The following is a 13,494-nucleotide window of genomic DNA, read 5'->3' on the forward strand; positions in this document are numbered from 1 at the left end:
CAATTCAATTAATCAATACCAATAAACATACAAATTATTCGATAAATAAAAATTCAATTCAACTAATCATAAAAATACAACTAATCAATTCAACTAGTAATCAAGAATTCAAATTTTTTTCACCCTAAAAAATAATTTCATAATTTCATATCAATAATCATATAATCATATTAATAATCATACAATCATATCAATAATCAATAACTAATAACCATATCAGTGGATTACTATATGATTTTGTACCAATTAAACGAAATTCGTATTAAATAATTAATTAGGGTTAGGGATTATAAATTTAGGAAATAAAAAACTTACCTTTGATTGAAGCCGCGACTCAAGACTTCAGTGGCTGCCTGGCTAGTGATGGTTGCAAAAAGCCAACGAGAATCAACCTTCCAAACTTTTCCATTCCGTTGGGCTTGGGCAGTTGGGCGTTGGCTGCTGGGATTTTGGGGGCAAAGCTGCTCTCTCTCTCTCTCTGATTGGTGAATGAGATATTGAAACAATAAAGGGGGACATGACACAGGGTTGAAGGACTGAGGAAGGCGACACGCTGTCCCCTATATATATATATTTTCTTTTTTCAAACACCCAAAACGGCGCTGTTTTATTTTAAAAATTTTAAACCAGGACCAAAACGATGTTGTTTTTGGCTTGGTCGTTTAAAAAAAAAAAAAAATCAAATATGCTGCTGCTGCTGCGCACACAGGGGCTACACCAGTCAGTTTTTCGTCGAGGGGAGGGGCTGAACCTAGCTCTCCAATGGAGTTTTTTGGCGAGGGGAGTGGTGGTCACCACTCCTCGTCCTCATGTGGCTTCGCCATTGCCGCTAAGCACATCAAATCTAACTCGAAGAAAAGGGGGCAATTCAATTGATATCTTTGAGAGAAATTTTGACAAAAGAAAAATAATGGAGAGAAAAAGTGACTGAAATATAATGAGATCCAAGGAGAAAGAAAGACGGAGAAAGAGGTTTGGTGTTGGAAGCAAGAACTTTTCTAGGGGGTTAAACTGGACTGTTCATTTGGGGTTGAACGGTAGAGATTGAACAATCCTTGTTCAATAAAAAATATTAGTTTATTATTAATTAATTAATTTTCTATTCCAGTTGGCAAAGAAGTGAGACCAGCTCCTGCCACATCATCATTTAATAGCTAAATTGACAAAAAATTTAATAGAGGTTTGACATTGCAACAATTTCATAAGTTGAGGTATGACATCGCAATGTTTAAAACATGAGGTATGAGATTGTGGTTCGATCTATAGTTAAGATAGTTTTGTGTAATTTACCCTATATTTTTATATCACTGTTGGGTAGGAATGAAATTTTTGGGTAAAAGGAAAACAATTGTAGCACCAGGATTTGGATCCTCTTCGGATCTCCTCCCTGGGGATTCTAGGGATCAATGCACGAGGACCGTTCATCAAAGATCATGCGGCCACAATTAAATGATTTTCACGTAAAATGAGACTGCTTTACTTTTAAAAATATAAAAAGTATTTAATTGTGGCCGCGCGATCTTTGATCAACAGTCCTTGTGCATTGATCCCCAGGATCCTCAAGGAGGGGATCCGGAGAGGATCCAAATCCCAAATGGAATGAGATAAGGTTTATATTTTTTCTTAAACTTGGTATTTTCCCTTGAAACTCATATGAAAACTGTTATTTAATCTGAATTTGTCTTAATTATTTTTATTTGCTCTCTTTTCTTTCTTAAAGTTGCTTGTTATCTTTTTCTTCTTGAAATCTGACATTTTTTAACGAAGACAAGACAATTGAGGGGAAAATGGCCATGTATTATAATTAAGGGGAGTTGATCAAACTAAAAATTGAGGGAGTTAAATCGAAAATGCAGTACAAAGGTGTAGACAATATCGTTTGTCTAAAAATAAAAATAAAAGAAAATAAAATAAAAATTGGCTGCGCAATACAAGTTTAGGGAGGAAACGACCAAATACTCTCCTTTTATACACAAATATTTGAGAATGAAGATTAGGTATGGTACTCACCTTTAAAAAATATATATTTTAAAATACTCAAATTTAGAATAAAGAGCATTCGAACTTGAATACAATACTATCTTAATCAATTGCCTTAACCTAAGTACGCTTTGGTAAACACTGTGCAGTCATCCATCATGAGTTATGCACAACAAATTTTCTAGTTAAATTTATTACTTTTCACCGTACAAACTATATATGTATGTGGTTTGCTTTGACAACGTAAGGATCATTAGTTTTGCTCCATCTTCTTCAACAAGGATACATAATTGGACAAAGCAAAGAAGTAGGTAAGTTATGAAATTCAAGAATTTTTCATATTTGACTAAAATGTTAGTCCAGTGATTAAACACTACCGCAACAGGATCATAATGAGCGGAAAAAAAAAAACACATAACAAAAAACAACGTTACATGTACCACATTTATTAATCATATCGTTCCTTAATCTTAATCTTACATAACTTCTATCTATGAAAATGCGTCAATAGTATAATCAACAAATATAGGTCAGATAAACATAGAAAGTTCTTATTGATAATTTTTAGTTCAACTATAGCCATCAATGACATAAAGTAGTAGGGTTTTGTTGCAGATAAACCAAGGTTCTATGGATCAACCAATGTTCTAGCAAATTCTTTAAAACTTGCAATCACTAATAATAAAAGTTTGGTGGTTTTAGCCCCAAAACTTATAGCCAGAGTACTGCTATGGGACTTCTAACTCTATATTTCTCAGCCACCAAAGTTAAAGATCCAAAGGAAGAATTGGTTGAAGTTGCTCCACCCAAGGCAACAAATCTCACTTTGTAGCTCATTTTTTCACCCATCTTTTTAAAACTCAAGGTTTTAGGCTCAACACTCACTGAAACTCCAGCAGGTTCTTTCACTTGCACTGCATAAGTACTAGGAATGCTACCGACATTTTTCGCTGTCCTCTTGTATGTCACACTCGTCTTCCTTCTATGTTGGTCGAAAATTACGGAGAACGAAGGGTAATTCAAGTCGCCAGACTGAACAACTGAAGTACCAGGACAAGTGAAATTAACCCCATTGGAGAAAAGAGCTATTTGGGAAGAGTTGTAGTTTAAGCTGCAGAGGTAAAGCAGATAGTCTTCAGTGGTGATGTCATAAACTAGGCCTGGATCAGCAGCACTTTCTGGATCAACGTGCCCCGAACCAAATGCAAAAGGGCTAGCTGGTTGAGAACTATTCGAGCCAACATCAGAAATTGGAGAACGCTTGTTGTTTATGGTATAAGCTGTGGTCATTAGTGCCGATTTGATTTCTGCAGGTGACCAATTATTATGTTCCGACTTGAGAAGAGAGGCTAAGCCACTAACATGAGGGCAGGACATTGAAGTGCCTGAGATTATATTAAACGGCACGCTTCTCTTATCGCTTTTGAGCATGCTTGGGCTAGGCTTGGGTGGCCAGGCAGCCAAAATGTTCACACCCGGTGCAGTCACATCAGGTTTGATCACATCTGGTCCAGCTGAACTTGGTCCTCTCGACGAAAATGCTGCCATCATAGGCGCAGTGTTGCCATAGACTGAACCTTGGAACACAAGCGAAGCCGATGGTTTCTTTGATGACATCACATATTGTCTGATGGCTTTTGCAGCCGAAGATCCAAGAGAAGCGGCAGGCAAAATGTGAGGATCAGCAATAAGTTCCTCTCCTTCGGCGTCACTGTTGAGTAAGAGCAGTCCGGCTCCCCCTGCCTTCTTCACCTTCTCTCCAGTTCCTGCTGGCATGTATAATCCGCTCTCACAAACCACAATCTTTCCTTTTACAAGCTTCTTGACCAGTGCACCCTCAAAGCAAAACTCAGCTCCTAGGCTATTACCTGCGGTTCTGTTATACACTAGTGGCAATTGCTTAGTTTTTTCACCTGAATACAGAGACGTCCCTATGAAAATCTGCCCATTCCCGAGCTTCACAACTGTTGGGAAACGCCTGTCAGTGTAGCTTGCTGCAACAGTCATAATCCAAGGTGCACCGTTGATAACACTTGAAGCAGAAGGGCCTGAATTGCCTGCAGAGCATGAAACAGAAACTCCATTTCGAACTGCTCCAAATGTAGTAATAGCAATATTGTCTCTGTAAAAAGGCCTAGAAGTGCCTCCCAAAGAGAGTGACAAAATGTCTACCCCATCTGCAACAGCACTGTCAATTGCAGCCATTACATCAGAGTTGGCACATCCGAATTGCCAGCAGGCCTTATAGGCTGCGATTCTCGCAGTACGCTTCATACCGCTGGCTGAGCCCTTGGCCAAACCAAATAAGCTAGCTTGGCTTACAAGGTTTCCAGCTGAAGTGGAAGCAGTGTGAGTTCCGTGCCCTCTTGAATCACGAGGAGATCGATACTCTTCTGTTTCGTTGATTCTGCCAATAATGCCCTCATACCCTTTGAATAAGGCTCTTGCACCAACAAGCTTTTTGTTGCAATTTGAAACTGAGAACTTTGTGCCTTCCTCACAAGTGCCTTTCCAACGAAAGGGCACCGGGGAAATGCCTGTGTCATGGAAGGTAACATGTTCTGGCCAGATCCCTGTATCGACAAAGCCAATAATCACGTCCGAGGCCAAGTTAGAAGCACTCCAAAGTCCTTTGCCGTTTTGTAAGCCAAGAAACTGAGGAGTGTGTGTGGTGTGGAGAGTTAGCAGTTCATCAGGTGTCGCAGAGAGGAAACCATCTATTCGGTTCAAGGATCGGAGTTGAGAGACTGATAGCTTTGCTGCAAAACCTGAAACAGCAGTTTCATAAGTGTAAAGGAGCTGAGGAGTTGGTGGTTTGTTTTCCTCTTCTTCTTGAGATGAGAGTGTGGTGATAGAATCGATCACAGATTTGTAGTACCGTTGGTGATCTGAGTCCGTGATTTTCGCCTTGTCCATGTGAACTATGTATGTCTGTTCTTTCATTAAAGCGGTTTTTGTTGTAGCCATGAAGACTAAGAACAGCAAGCATGTTCTAATTATGACCATGGTAGCTCTGAAAAAAAAGGACAAGTCAATAAATAATAAGGAAGACAAATTAAGCAAAGAAACACCACCAACTTTGAGTAATGTTAGAGGGATCATAGTTTTGAAATGATTTAGCTACCAAATTATGCGGAAGTTGTCAATGAAAAACTGATTATAATAATTGATGTAGTAAGTACGCATCAGTTGTCATATAATGCGTAATGAATGTAGCTAGCAAATGTATGTGGTCGGTCTAACATTACTCAAGAGATACATTGAGAGAGTGAGAAAAATTCGAAGAGATGTTCGAATATGTACCTTTGCTTGCCTCAAACAAGGAGAATGAGGAAGTGCATTTTGTGTGGGGTGAAGATTTACCAGCTTAAAAGGTTGTTTATGTAGAAAAGAAAAGATGCATGCTTTTGATATAAATGCGAATATTGCACTTAGGGTAGAAATTATCAGAGAGACGGGCTAAAGGCCTACCTCCAACATCATTAATATTGTCCTTAACTTGGTAATTACAACCTGCATAATTCGTTAAGTGTAGGGTTTTATCGCAAAAGGTCTCGGTATTAGTTGAAGTGGAATTAAGGTATTTAAACTCTTCTTTTTTCATTGATACGGTTGATGTTCAACACTTTGGGTGACTTGAAGTTGACAATTTGATCTTTTTACTCTTATATGCACCATACCGACAACAAGCGTGCGCACTTTCTCTACTTCAAAGTGCGCGCCTGCAAATGGGTCAAAACTAGAAACATAACTGAACAAAAGGTAAGCTGCCGAATCATGAGGTATCCAGCACACACCTTCTTGGTGCAAAAGTAAATCATGGGAAGGAAGATTTAGTCTGTAATCATGTGTGATGGAAACCTCTTATATTTAAAAAAGAAAATGCCTTCGGCTGCGAAAGTGCTTGTGCAAGTATTGATTCATATTATATTTTTGGCCAGCGATTTTAACACTTGTTTTTCTTCTTCTCCTAGCCTCTTACACGCACTCTTCTTGTGAGTGTCGAAAATATGTACATTTTTAGAGTGCATACGGCTAAAACACGATAGCCAAAATCACTATTTTTTTTTCTTCTTTCATACAACTTTTATCACCCTATTGATTCATTTAAGCACAACAATTTACCGAATGAACTACGGGCTATGGTTTTTATACTTTCATGAGCTAACTAGTTTTGATTACAGTTTGGGAAAATGAGTTAGAATTATGCTACAGCAAAGTTGCAATACCATTCCATTGTTTACATATGCGACACTTCTACTGTTCTTTGTGTTGGGCATGTCCAACTACCGTATCATACATGTTTTTACAACATATTTTCTATTGTATTTATTCTTCTGGGTTTCGGTTATTTGTCCCCCCTCATTGTACTTTTTCTTTTCTAATAAATTTTGGTACGTTCGGGTGTTCGAGGGTCGTCCTTTATCCCACGCTTATGCCAAATTAGGGAAAAACTTTTGACAATGCGATCAATTTGCTTCAGCTCCTCCGCTCCAAAAATTAAAAAAAAAAAAATACATATAAATTAAAGAGAGAAACCATTAATCATGCCAAAGTGTAGAAGAATATACATTGTGAAAGGAAGTGGGTTTTGCAGCCTTGCTTTATGGTCCCCTGAAAGATAAGAGGTGTTTATTGATTTGTCAGCCAATCCTCTATTAAAAAAATAGTACAGTTTACTAAAATATGATGTTCCTAAGATTACTCGATTTGAAACCATTTTTTCGAGCATGCACTAGTTCATTTGGGAGAAAAGTCGAGAGCAAAAACAAAATTTATTGGCTAAAGCAAATCCCGGCCACTCTCTAGCGTTTTCCTTCAAATCCGCAAAATGACCAATTGATTATTGTTCTTTTAGCAGTCACCACGTGGCCTTATCACCAATGCCTTGCTTTGAGTTCAATTCAAGGTAGTAGTAGACTACTAGTAGTGGGACTGAGATGTGAAATAATGGTATGTATGCACTTACTAACGTGATATGACATGATGATTAGCCCCACTTCACAAGTACAGTAGTTCCAAACGGAATCTCATCCAAAAGAATATTTGTCTGGTGATAGCCTGCTCCGATTTCCTTGCGAAGCTTTCATCATACTACAACTATTAGGGAGTATGACTCGAATGAGAAACATTTATGCAAATGGATCTCACCTAACACAATACTACATACAATTCCTTTTCAAATAAAATAAAACTATTTAAACTATATTTATTGATTGCATCTCTCATTTATAAACCTTACAATAGTTGAATGGTTCGTCAAGTTATATTCGAGTTACATAAATAACTATAGAGGACAAACATTTTATTTGAGTCAATTTCTATCCATAGTTGTTGTTGTTGTTGTTGTTTTTTTTTTTTTTAAATTCAATAATAAAAGAGAGAGCCTGTGAAAATGCTACTATAGTTCACTGTTTCATGGATTTCCTGTATATATATATATATATATATATACACACACACACACACACACCTAACTAGGCACCTTCAACTCCAAGTAATATTCTGATCATGGACTGTAAATCACAATGGGACTCCTCACGGTGTATCGAGTGCTTTTCCATCCGAGCGAGCCGGATACCATCCGCATACTGGTCATAGGGTTCGCCTTTACCACAACTTGGAAGGTCTTCTTTTCCAAGGTGCTGGAGAAAGACAGACTCATGGGCTTCACAGTGATTTCAACTCCTTTTGGTGCTCTAACAGTGGCATTGTAGATGGATTTTGCAGGGCCCACATTGGTGACAGTTCTTCTGAAAACACCAACTGTTGGTTGCTTGTTGCTTATCAAGCTGAGCTGCATGGTGGGATAGTTCAGAGCATCATAGCCTTGACCAGGAAGCAATGAGGAGCAGTTCAGGGTTTTTGAGCCCACCAAAGGGGCTAATGAGGACCCTTTGTAGCCTTCATGGCAGAGGAACTGAATGTAGGACAATATTTCATCCATGTCATAGACTAGGCCCGGGTTAACAGCTTTAGCCGGGTTCACTTGACCGGCACCATAGGCGAATTCTGCGTCGCCGGTCACCCGCTGGCTCATTGGTTTTGCTTGACAAAGATGTAAACATTGTAATCAGAGTGCAAGTCATGATAACAGTGAGCGTAATGAAAGAATTTGAATACTATTAGTAAAGGCATGCTTATGAATAAAGTTCCTTACCTGTGGTCAAGATGGCAGATCTAATTGCAGCCGGTGACCAATTCGGGTGGAATGACTTTACGTATGCTGCTACTCCAGCAACGTGCGGGCATGCCATGGAAGTTCCAGACATGAGTGTAAATTCTGAAAATTGTGTGTCACCTGCCAATCCAGTGAGCGACTTCCTAAGAGTATAAGACGCCAAGATGTCAACCCCAGGTGCTGCAATATCAGGCTGCATCACATAATACGGCACCAAAAACGAATTCATGAGTTTCTAGCAGTCTTAGTTAAACTATAGGAAAATGACCAAGACAACACCTTGAGGATGCGGTTGGATCCTTGATTTGGACCCCGGGAGGAGAACGAAGCAATAAACGGAGCACGTTTCTTTGTTTGTTGAGACTTGTATATCACTGCTGATGGTGATCTGCATGATAAAGAAAATGCTACTTACTTTGCTATGTAAAAATATAAACATTAAATAAATTTAGTTATAAGTTCTTAGTGTACTATCACCCATCTTTTATTCATTATTTATTCGAGCGATAACCTAAACTACGAGGATGGGACTAGAACTTGGGTGCAGAGTGGAGAGCACTCTCTACCTTGTTGTGTGAATGTACTCATCTATGATATCTCCGATTGTAGAATTGACCATGGTTCCTGGAGCCATGAATATTTGAGCAGCATCAAGAAACTGATCATCTTCAATTATAACGCCAGCCCCTCCAATTCCTTTAACCACAGAATCTGCGCCCCAAGATCCGAGTTTGCAGAAAACAAGCTTGCCCTTTACCTTTCCGGGGTCTAATGTATCCTGAACACAGAACCTGTCATACACGACAACCGTCCGAAGAATTAGTATCTTTTTATTTTCTCAGATTAAGTTAAATTGTTTTTCTTGACGGATGATGAACAAAGTGATTGATTACCTTGCACCTTCCTTGGTCTGAGAGCTTTGTGCTACATCAACCCCACTAACAATAGGGTATAAGTTTTTCTTTGGACTGAACGTGCTCACTCCAACCCCCTGCATGTATCATATAAACACAATCAAATTAACAGCATCATACAACACAGCCAAAGTACGGGACATTTAGAAAATTCTAACTTTTTACTAACACAATAAACACTTTTAGCACTTTTTAAATAGCAACTCGAGGCCCCCTCGAGTGGTTCTCAAGTCCTCTTGAGGCCCCTTAAGTATGGTCAAGGGCCCCTCAACCAATACAAGTAGGTGACACCTTCATCGTGTACGAAACATAACTATAAAAAAAATTCTTCCTACAGTTTGGTTTAATCATCATACACCACCAAGTATCATCTAGTAGTTAATTTTGGATCAAAATAATCATACTATGTGTTCCCCTATGCATTCGATTACGAATCTCTGCTCTGCAATTTAGATTAGCTTAAAGTAAAATATCGTTTGCATAAAAAATAAAAAAAAGTCAAAGCAAAATTCAAAGGGTGTGCACCACCTAAGCAGAAATGTAAACTTACTGAGACATCCTTTCCATTGCCCAGATGAACTTTGCTAATGAAATCCCTATCAATCCCACTGGCAGCCACAGTTACCAACCATGGTGCATGATTAAGAACACTTCCCAAATTTGGTCCATCATTTCCAGCCGAGGCCACAGTAATAATACCCTTCTTAATGGCATGAAATGCACCTATTGCTATAATGTCCGACACATAACTTGAACCCCCTCCACCAATAGAAACTGATATGACATCGACGCCGTCATGTATGGCAGCATCATACGCTGCTAGGATGTCCATGTCTGAACAGCCACTGCTAGCCCAGCATACTTTGTACATGGCCACCCTAGCCGAGGGCACTGCACCTCGTGCAGTGCCCTTGGCTAGGCCGAAGAGGTTGGCGTTGGGGACCTGGTTGCCTGCTAAGGTTGATGAGGTATGAGTCCCATGGCCGTTCACATCTAAGGGAGATAAGATGTCAGCTGGGTCTGGATTGCCATCAAGCTTGAAGTAATTGGCACCTATGATCTTGCTTTAAGTGACCATATTAATTGACAAATACATATATGGGTTAGGGGACATTTAATTTCATAACTTAGAAGTTACAGTACAATCATAAGTAACTCCCAAAAATAATACACACACACACATATAGGATGAGCTTCATAAAGATCCTGCTCTACTATTCATGAAACGAGATATGATGGTGCTCTCGTATTGACCATTTCGTGACCGTGCATTGACCATAAAGTGAACTTTTAGAGGTTTAATTAAGGATTTTATATGAGCAATGCATGGTCAAGAAACGGTAAATACAAGGGCACTTTCTATCCTGCTCCATGAACTGTTGCGAGGGATTCCCTTCATGAAAATTTCTGCAATATTTTACAAAGAGTTCATTTCAACTTTTACTTTGTTTTTGGTTGAAATGAACGTGCAGATACTCATCACAACTTGGAATCATTTTTGTTAATGTTGATAAATCATAGGGTGTCAATGTTGGTCATAAATGATCATGTTTATTTTTGAAATTACTAATGAAAAATGCTCTCATTTTCTTTCATTTCTTTTAAAAAAAAAGACATTTGGCAATTATTTGGAAACCAACCTTGTTAATTTCTGTCCTGTGGTGTGTATGGATGGAAATCTTTTCAATCAACTTTATGAGAAAACTTGAAAGGGGTATTTGCAAAATCTTATTAAATTATGAATCTGTTCAAAAAATTTACTTGTTGCATCCAGAAAAATTGGCGAAGTGGCCACAAGTTCCTTTCCACTTTGCTGGTGGAGGACCTAATCCATCTCCCTTAAAGCTTTTGGACTCTGGAGTAATTCCTGGAAATTTGAATACCAGATTATACACGACTCAAGTATATGTATGTGTGTGTGTGTGTGTGTAAAAGTTTTATTTTCATCATAATTTAAAGTTTATGAAGTCATATGCAACAGAAAGAAGAAATTAGTATTCTTTATAACCTGTATCAAGGAGACCAACAATTATGTCACTTTCAGTCTTCAAATTTCGTCTAGCTTTTTGTGGTAACCCAATGAAATCCCATGATCTTGTTGTGTGTAGCTTGTGATACCTATTAGGAATCACGGAGAGAACCTCGTCCATTCCTATACATTCACAACACATAAGTTAACATGAAAAACTTTTTTCTTACCTCACAATGTTAATCTGAACTATTGGTCATGACGATTTGGATTCAAACCGATACAGTCACACACATACTTTCTAATTTTTTGGCTTCATTGCTAGAAAGCTTGGCAGCAAAGGCATCGAAGCTCTTTTTATAGCTATAAACCATGGACTCTTGAGCATCAGCATAGCTGCAAAACATAAACATGTAAACATCGTATGGGAAAAAAGAACTTCTATATAATTCCATAGTTTTTTTCAAGACGATATCCACTCAAAATTTAATTTTGTGGGATAGGAATTCGAACTAATAATCACACTGTCTTGGCCAACTAACCAACCCACGTGTGCATTTCATGCATAGTTCAACATTTTATTGTTTTTTGCATGTGTGCATGAGAGGAAGTGTAGAGTGTCAACCAACCTTCCTTTGACAGATGAGAGGATTTTCATATGCGTATGGGAAGCTGCAGAGTCCTCATTATTCACAGGATGAGCTCCCAAGTACACAATGTAAAACTTCTGTGCATTCCATAAATTACAAAACCGGGTTAATATAACATAAAATTAAATTTAAGACAAAGTATTAGGGTATGTACCTTTTGGTCATCTCCTTTTACACAAACAACGCCTACTAAGATCAAATGAAGAAGAAAAAGAAGAAGAAAGGAAGAACTAATTTTCTTGCTCCACATGCTTGCAAGATTTAGTGTTGGCTTTGCACTCAGCTGCCTCACAAATTGGTTCCTCTTGTTTTTATACATCCAACGAGATATCTAGGTGGTTTCAGAAGGAGCAAACACAAGAAAAACGTAAAAGGATAAGAGCAAGAAGCCTTGAGCTGTTTTAAATTCGTTGAGAAAGCTTAGAAGTAAGTTAACAGAAATTCAGGTTGTGTATTGTGGTCAGGTCAATGTCAATGTCAATGTTATCTACGGGCTAGCATTGCTTCCTTTGGAGAAACTTGCTGAAAATATCACTTCCCTATTTGTTTGTTACAGTTGCACTTTCTGGATGGGGTGTACATATATATATATATATATATATATTAGCACATGTGAGGATATATATTTAGTAGCCCTACGGTTGTGTTAAGAATAGTCTCGGATCAGAAACTTTACAAATAATTATAACTTATATTGAATAGTTCCACTTGTGTAATTGCACTGAGTCTTTTGTAATAAATTTCAACACCTTGCTAGAATGTGCAGGTGGTCAAGTTGAGACAATATCGGTATGATTAGTAGTGGGTCATTAACTCGACTGTAAAATCTTGATCTTTAAATATTTATGTAATCCTATAATTCTTTGGTTATTTGTTGCTGCGTAAGACTTGCAGCTCAAATGCTTGACAATTTTTACCCTTGAACACTATATCTCGTATTCGATTCCCTCCTCTCCCAGCATTGCTAACATTGAGTCTTAAATGCCTATACCATTCAACATAAATTGATTTTATGGCCTTTTCAGACACCAATTTAGTGTATGATATGTGGAATGTGTCATGGTAGGTGAATATTGTGGTGTATTGTATTGAATGTATTTGATGTGGATCAACATTGTGAAATGAATACAATGAGCTGGAGATTACTGATAAGATCACTGTCCAATTTTGAGCATTACTCATGAGTTGCTTGGAAACAAAGAACCTATAAACTTTTAAACGTTTTTTTTTTTACTTGAATTTCAATTCAAGCAAAAGACCTTTCTATTAATTCATAGGTAGAAATGGGATGACAACGACCGTTTAACTTATAAGATGGATTTTGCTTGTCTTAATTAGAACGGATTTACCTCAGCCTGCATGGAAGAATTATAATATAATTAACTTCTAAACTAACATTAGGTGTTTAATTACTCTAATATAATAAACTTCTAAACTAACATCAGGTGTTTAATTACTCTAGCATAAAATAACATTAGGTGTTTAATTACTCTAATATAATAAACTTGTAAACTAACATTAGGTGTTTTATAAAAACTGACATTTATGAATTGGGTGGCCAAATTTTGGATTTATCATTTTTAGCAAAAATTTAGCATCTCAATTAATAAGTATCGGTTTTTATTAAAAATTTCAAATATAGCAAAAAGACCATGTAAAATAGACCAAATGCCCTCACTATTGAAAACTGAATAAATGTAAACTAACAAGAGATGGTCTTCTTTTCGATTTTATAGTTTGAGTGTCTGATAATATCCAGATTCCAATATGAAAAAGTAGAATGAATGAAAAAAGATTGAG

At 37.6% G+C, this 13,494-nt stretch overlaps 2 protein-coding genes across 2 annotated transcripts; both read right to left on the reverse strand.

The window, feature by feature from the left end:
• Positions 1–2,519: 2,519 nt before the first annotated feature.
• LOC137748697 (subtilisin-like protease SBT1.1) lies at positions 2,520–4,989 on the reverse strand. The gene has a single exon (XM_068488873.1). It carries the CDS (start codon positions 4,984–4,986, stop codon positions 2,692–2,694), a length of 2,295 nt encoding a protein of 764 aa, XP_068344974.1. The 5' UTR covers positions 4,987–4,989; the 3' UTR covers positions 2,520–2,691.
• Positions 4,990–7,447: 2,458 nt separating this feature from the next.
• Positions 7,448–12,013, reverse strand: LOC137748698 (subtilisin-like protease SBT4.14). The gene is made up of 11 exons (XM_068488874.1): positions 11,849–12,013; positions 11,674–11,771; positions 11,343–11,440; positions 11,084–11,227; positions 10,837–10,942; positions 9,626–10,139; positions 9,055–9,152; positions 8,728–8,952; positions 8,441–8,549; positions 8,141–8,354; positions 7,448–8,028 (listed from the first exon to the last, which is right to left on the reverse strand). The coding sequence occupies exons 1-11, from the start codon at positions 12,011–12,013 to the stop codon at positions 7,490–7,492; spliced, it is 2,310 nt and encodes a 769-aa protein (XP_068344975.1). The 3' UTR covers positions 7,448–7,489.
• Positions 12,014–13,494: the final 1,481 nt, after the last annotated feature.

Source organism: Pyrus communis, chromosome 10 (assembly GCF_963583255.1).
Source record: "Pyrus communis chromosome 10, drPyrComm1.1, whole genome shotgun sequence".
Lineage (NCBI taxonomy): Eukaryota > Viridiplantae > Streptophyta > Magnoliopsida > Rosales > Rosaceae > Pyrus > Pyrus communis.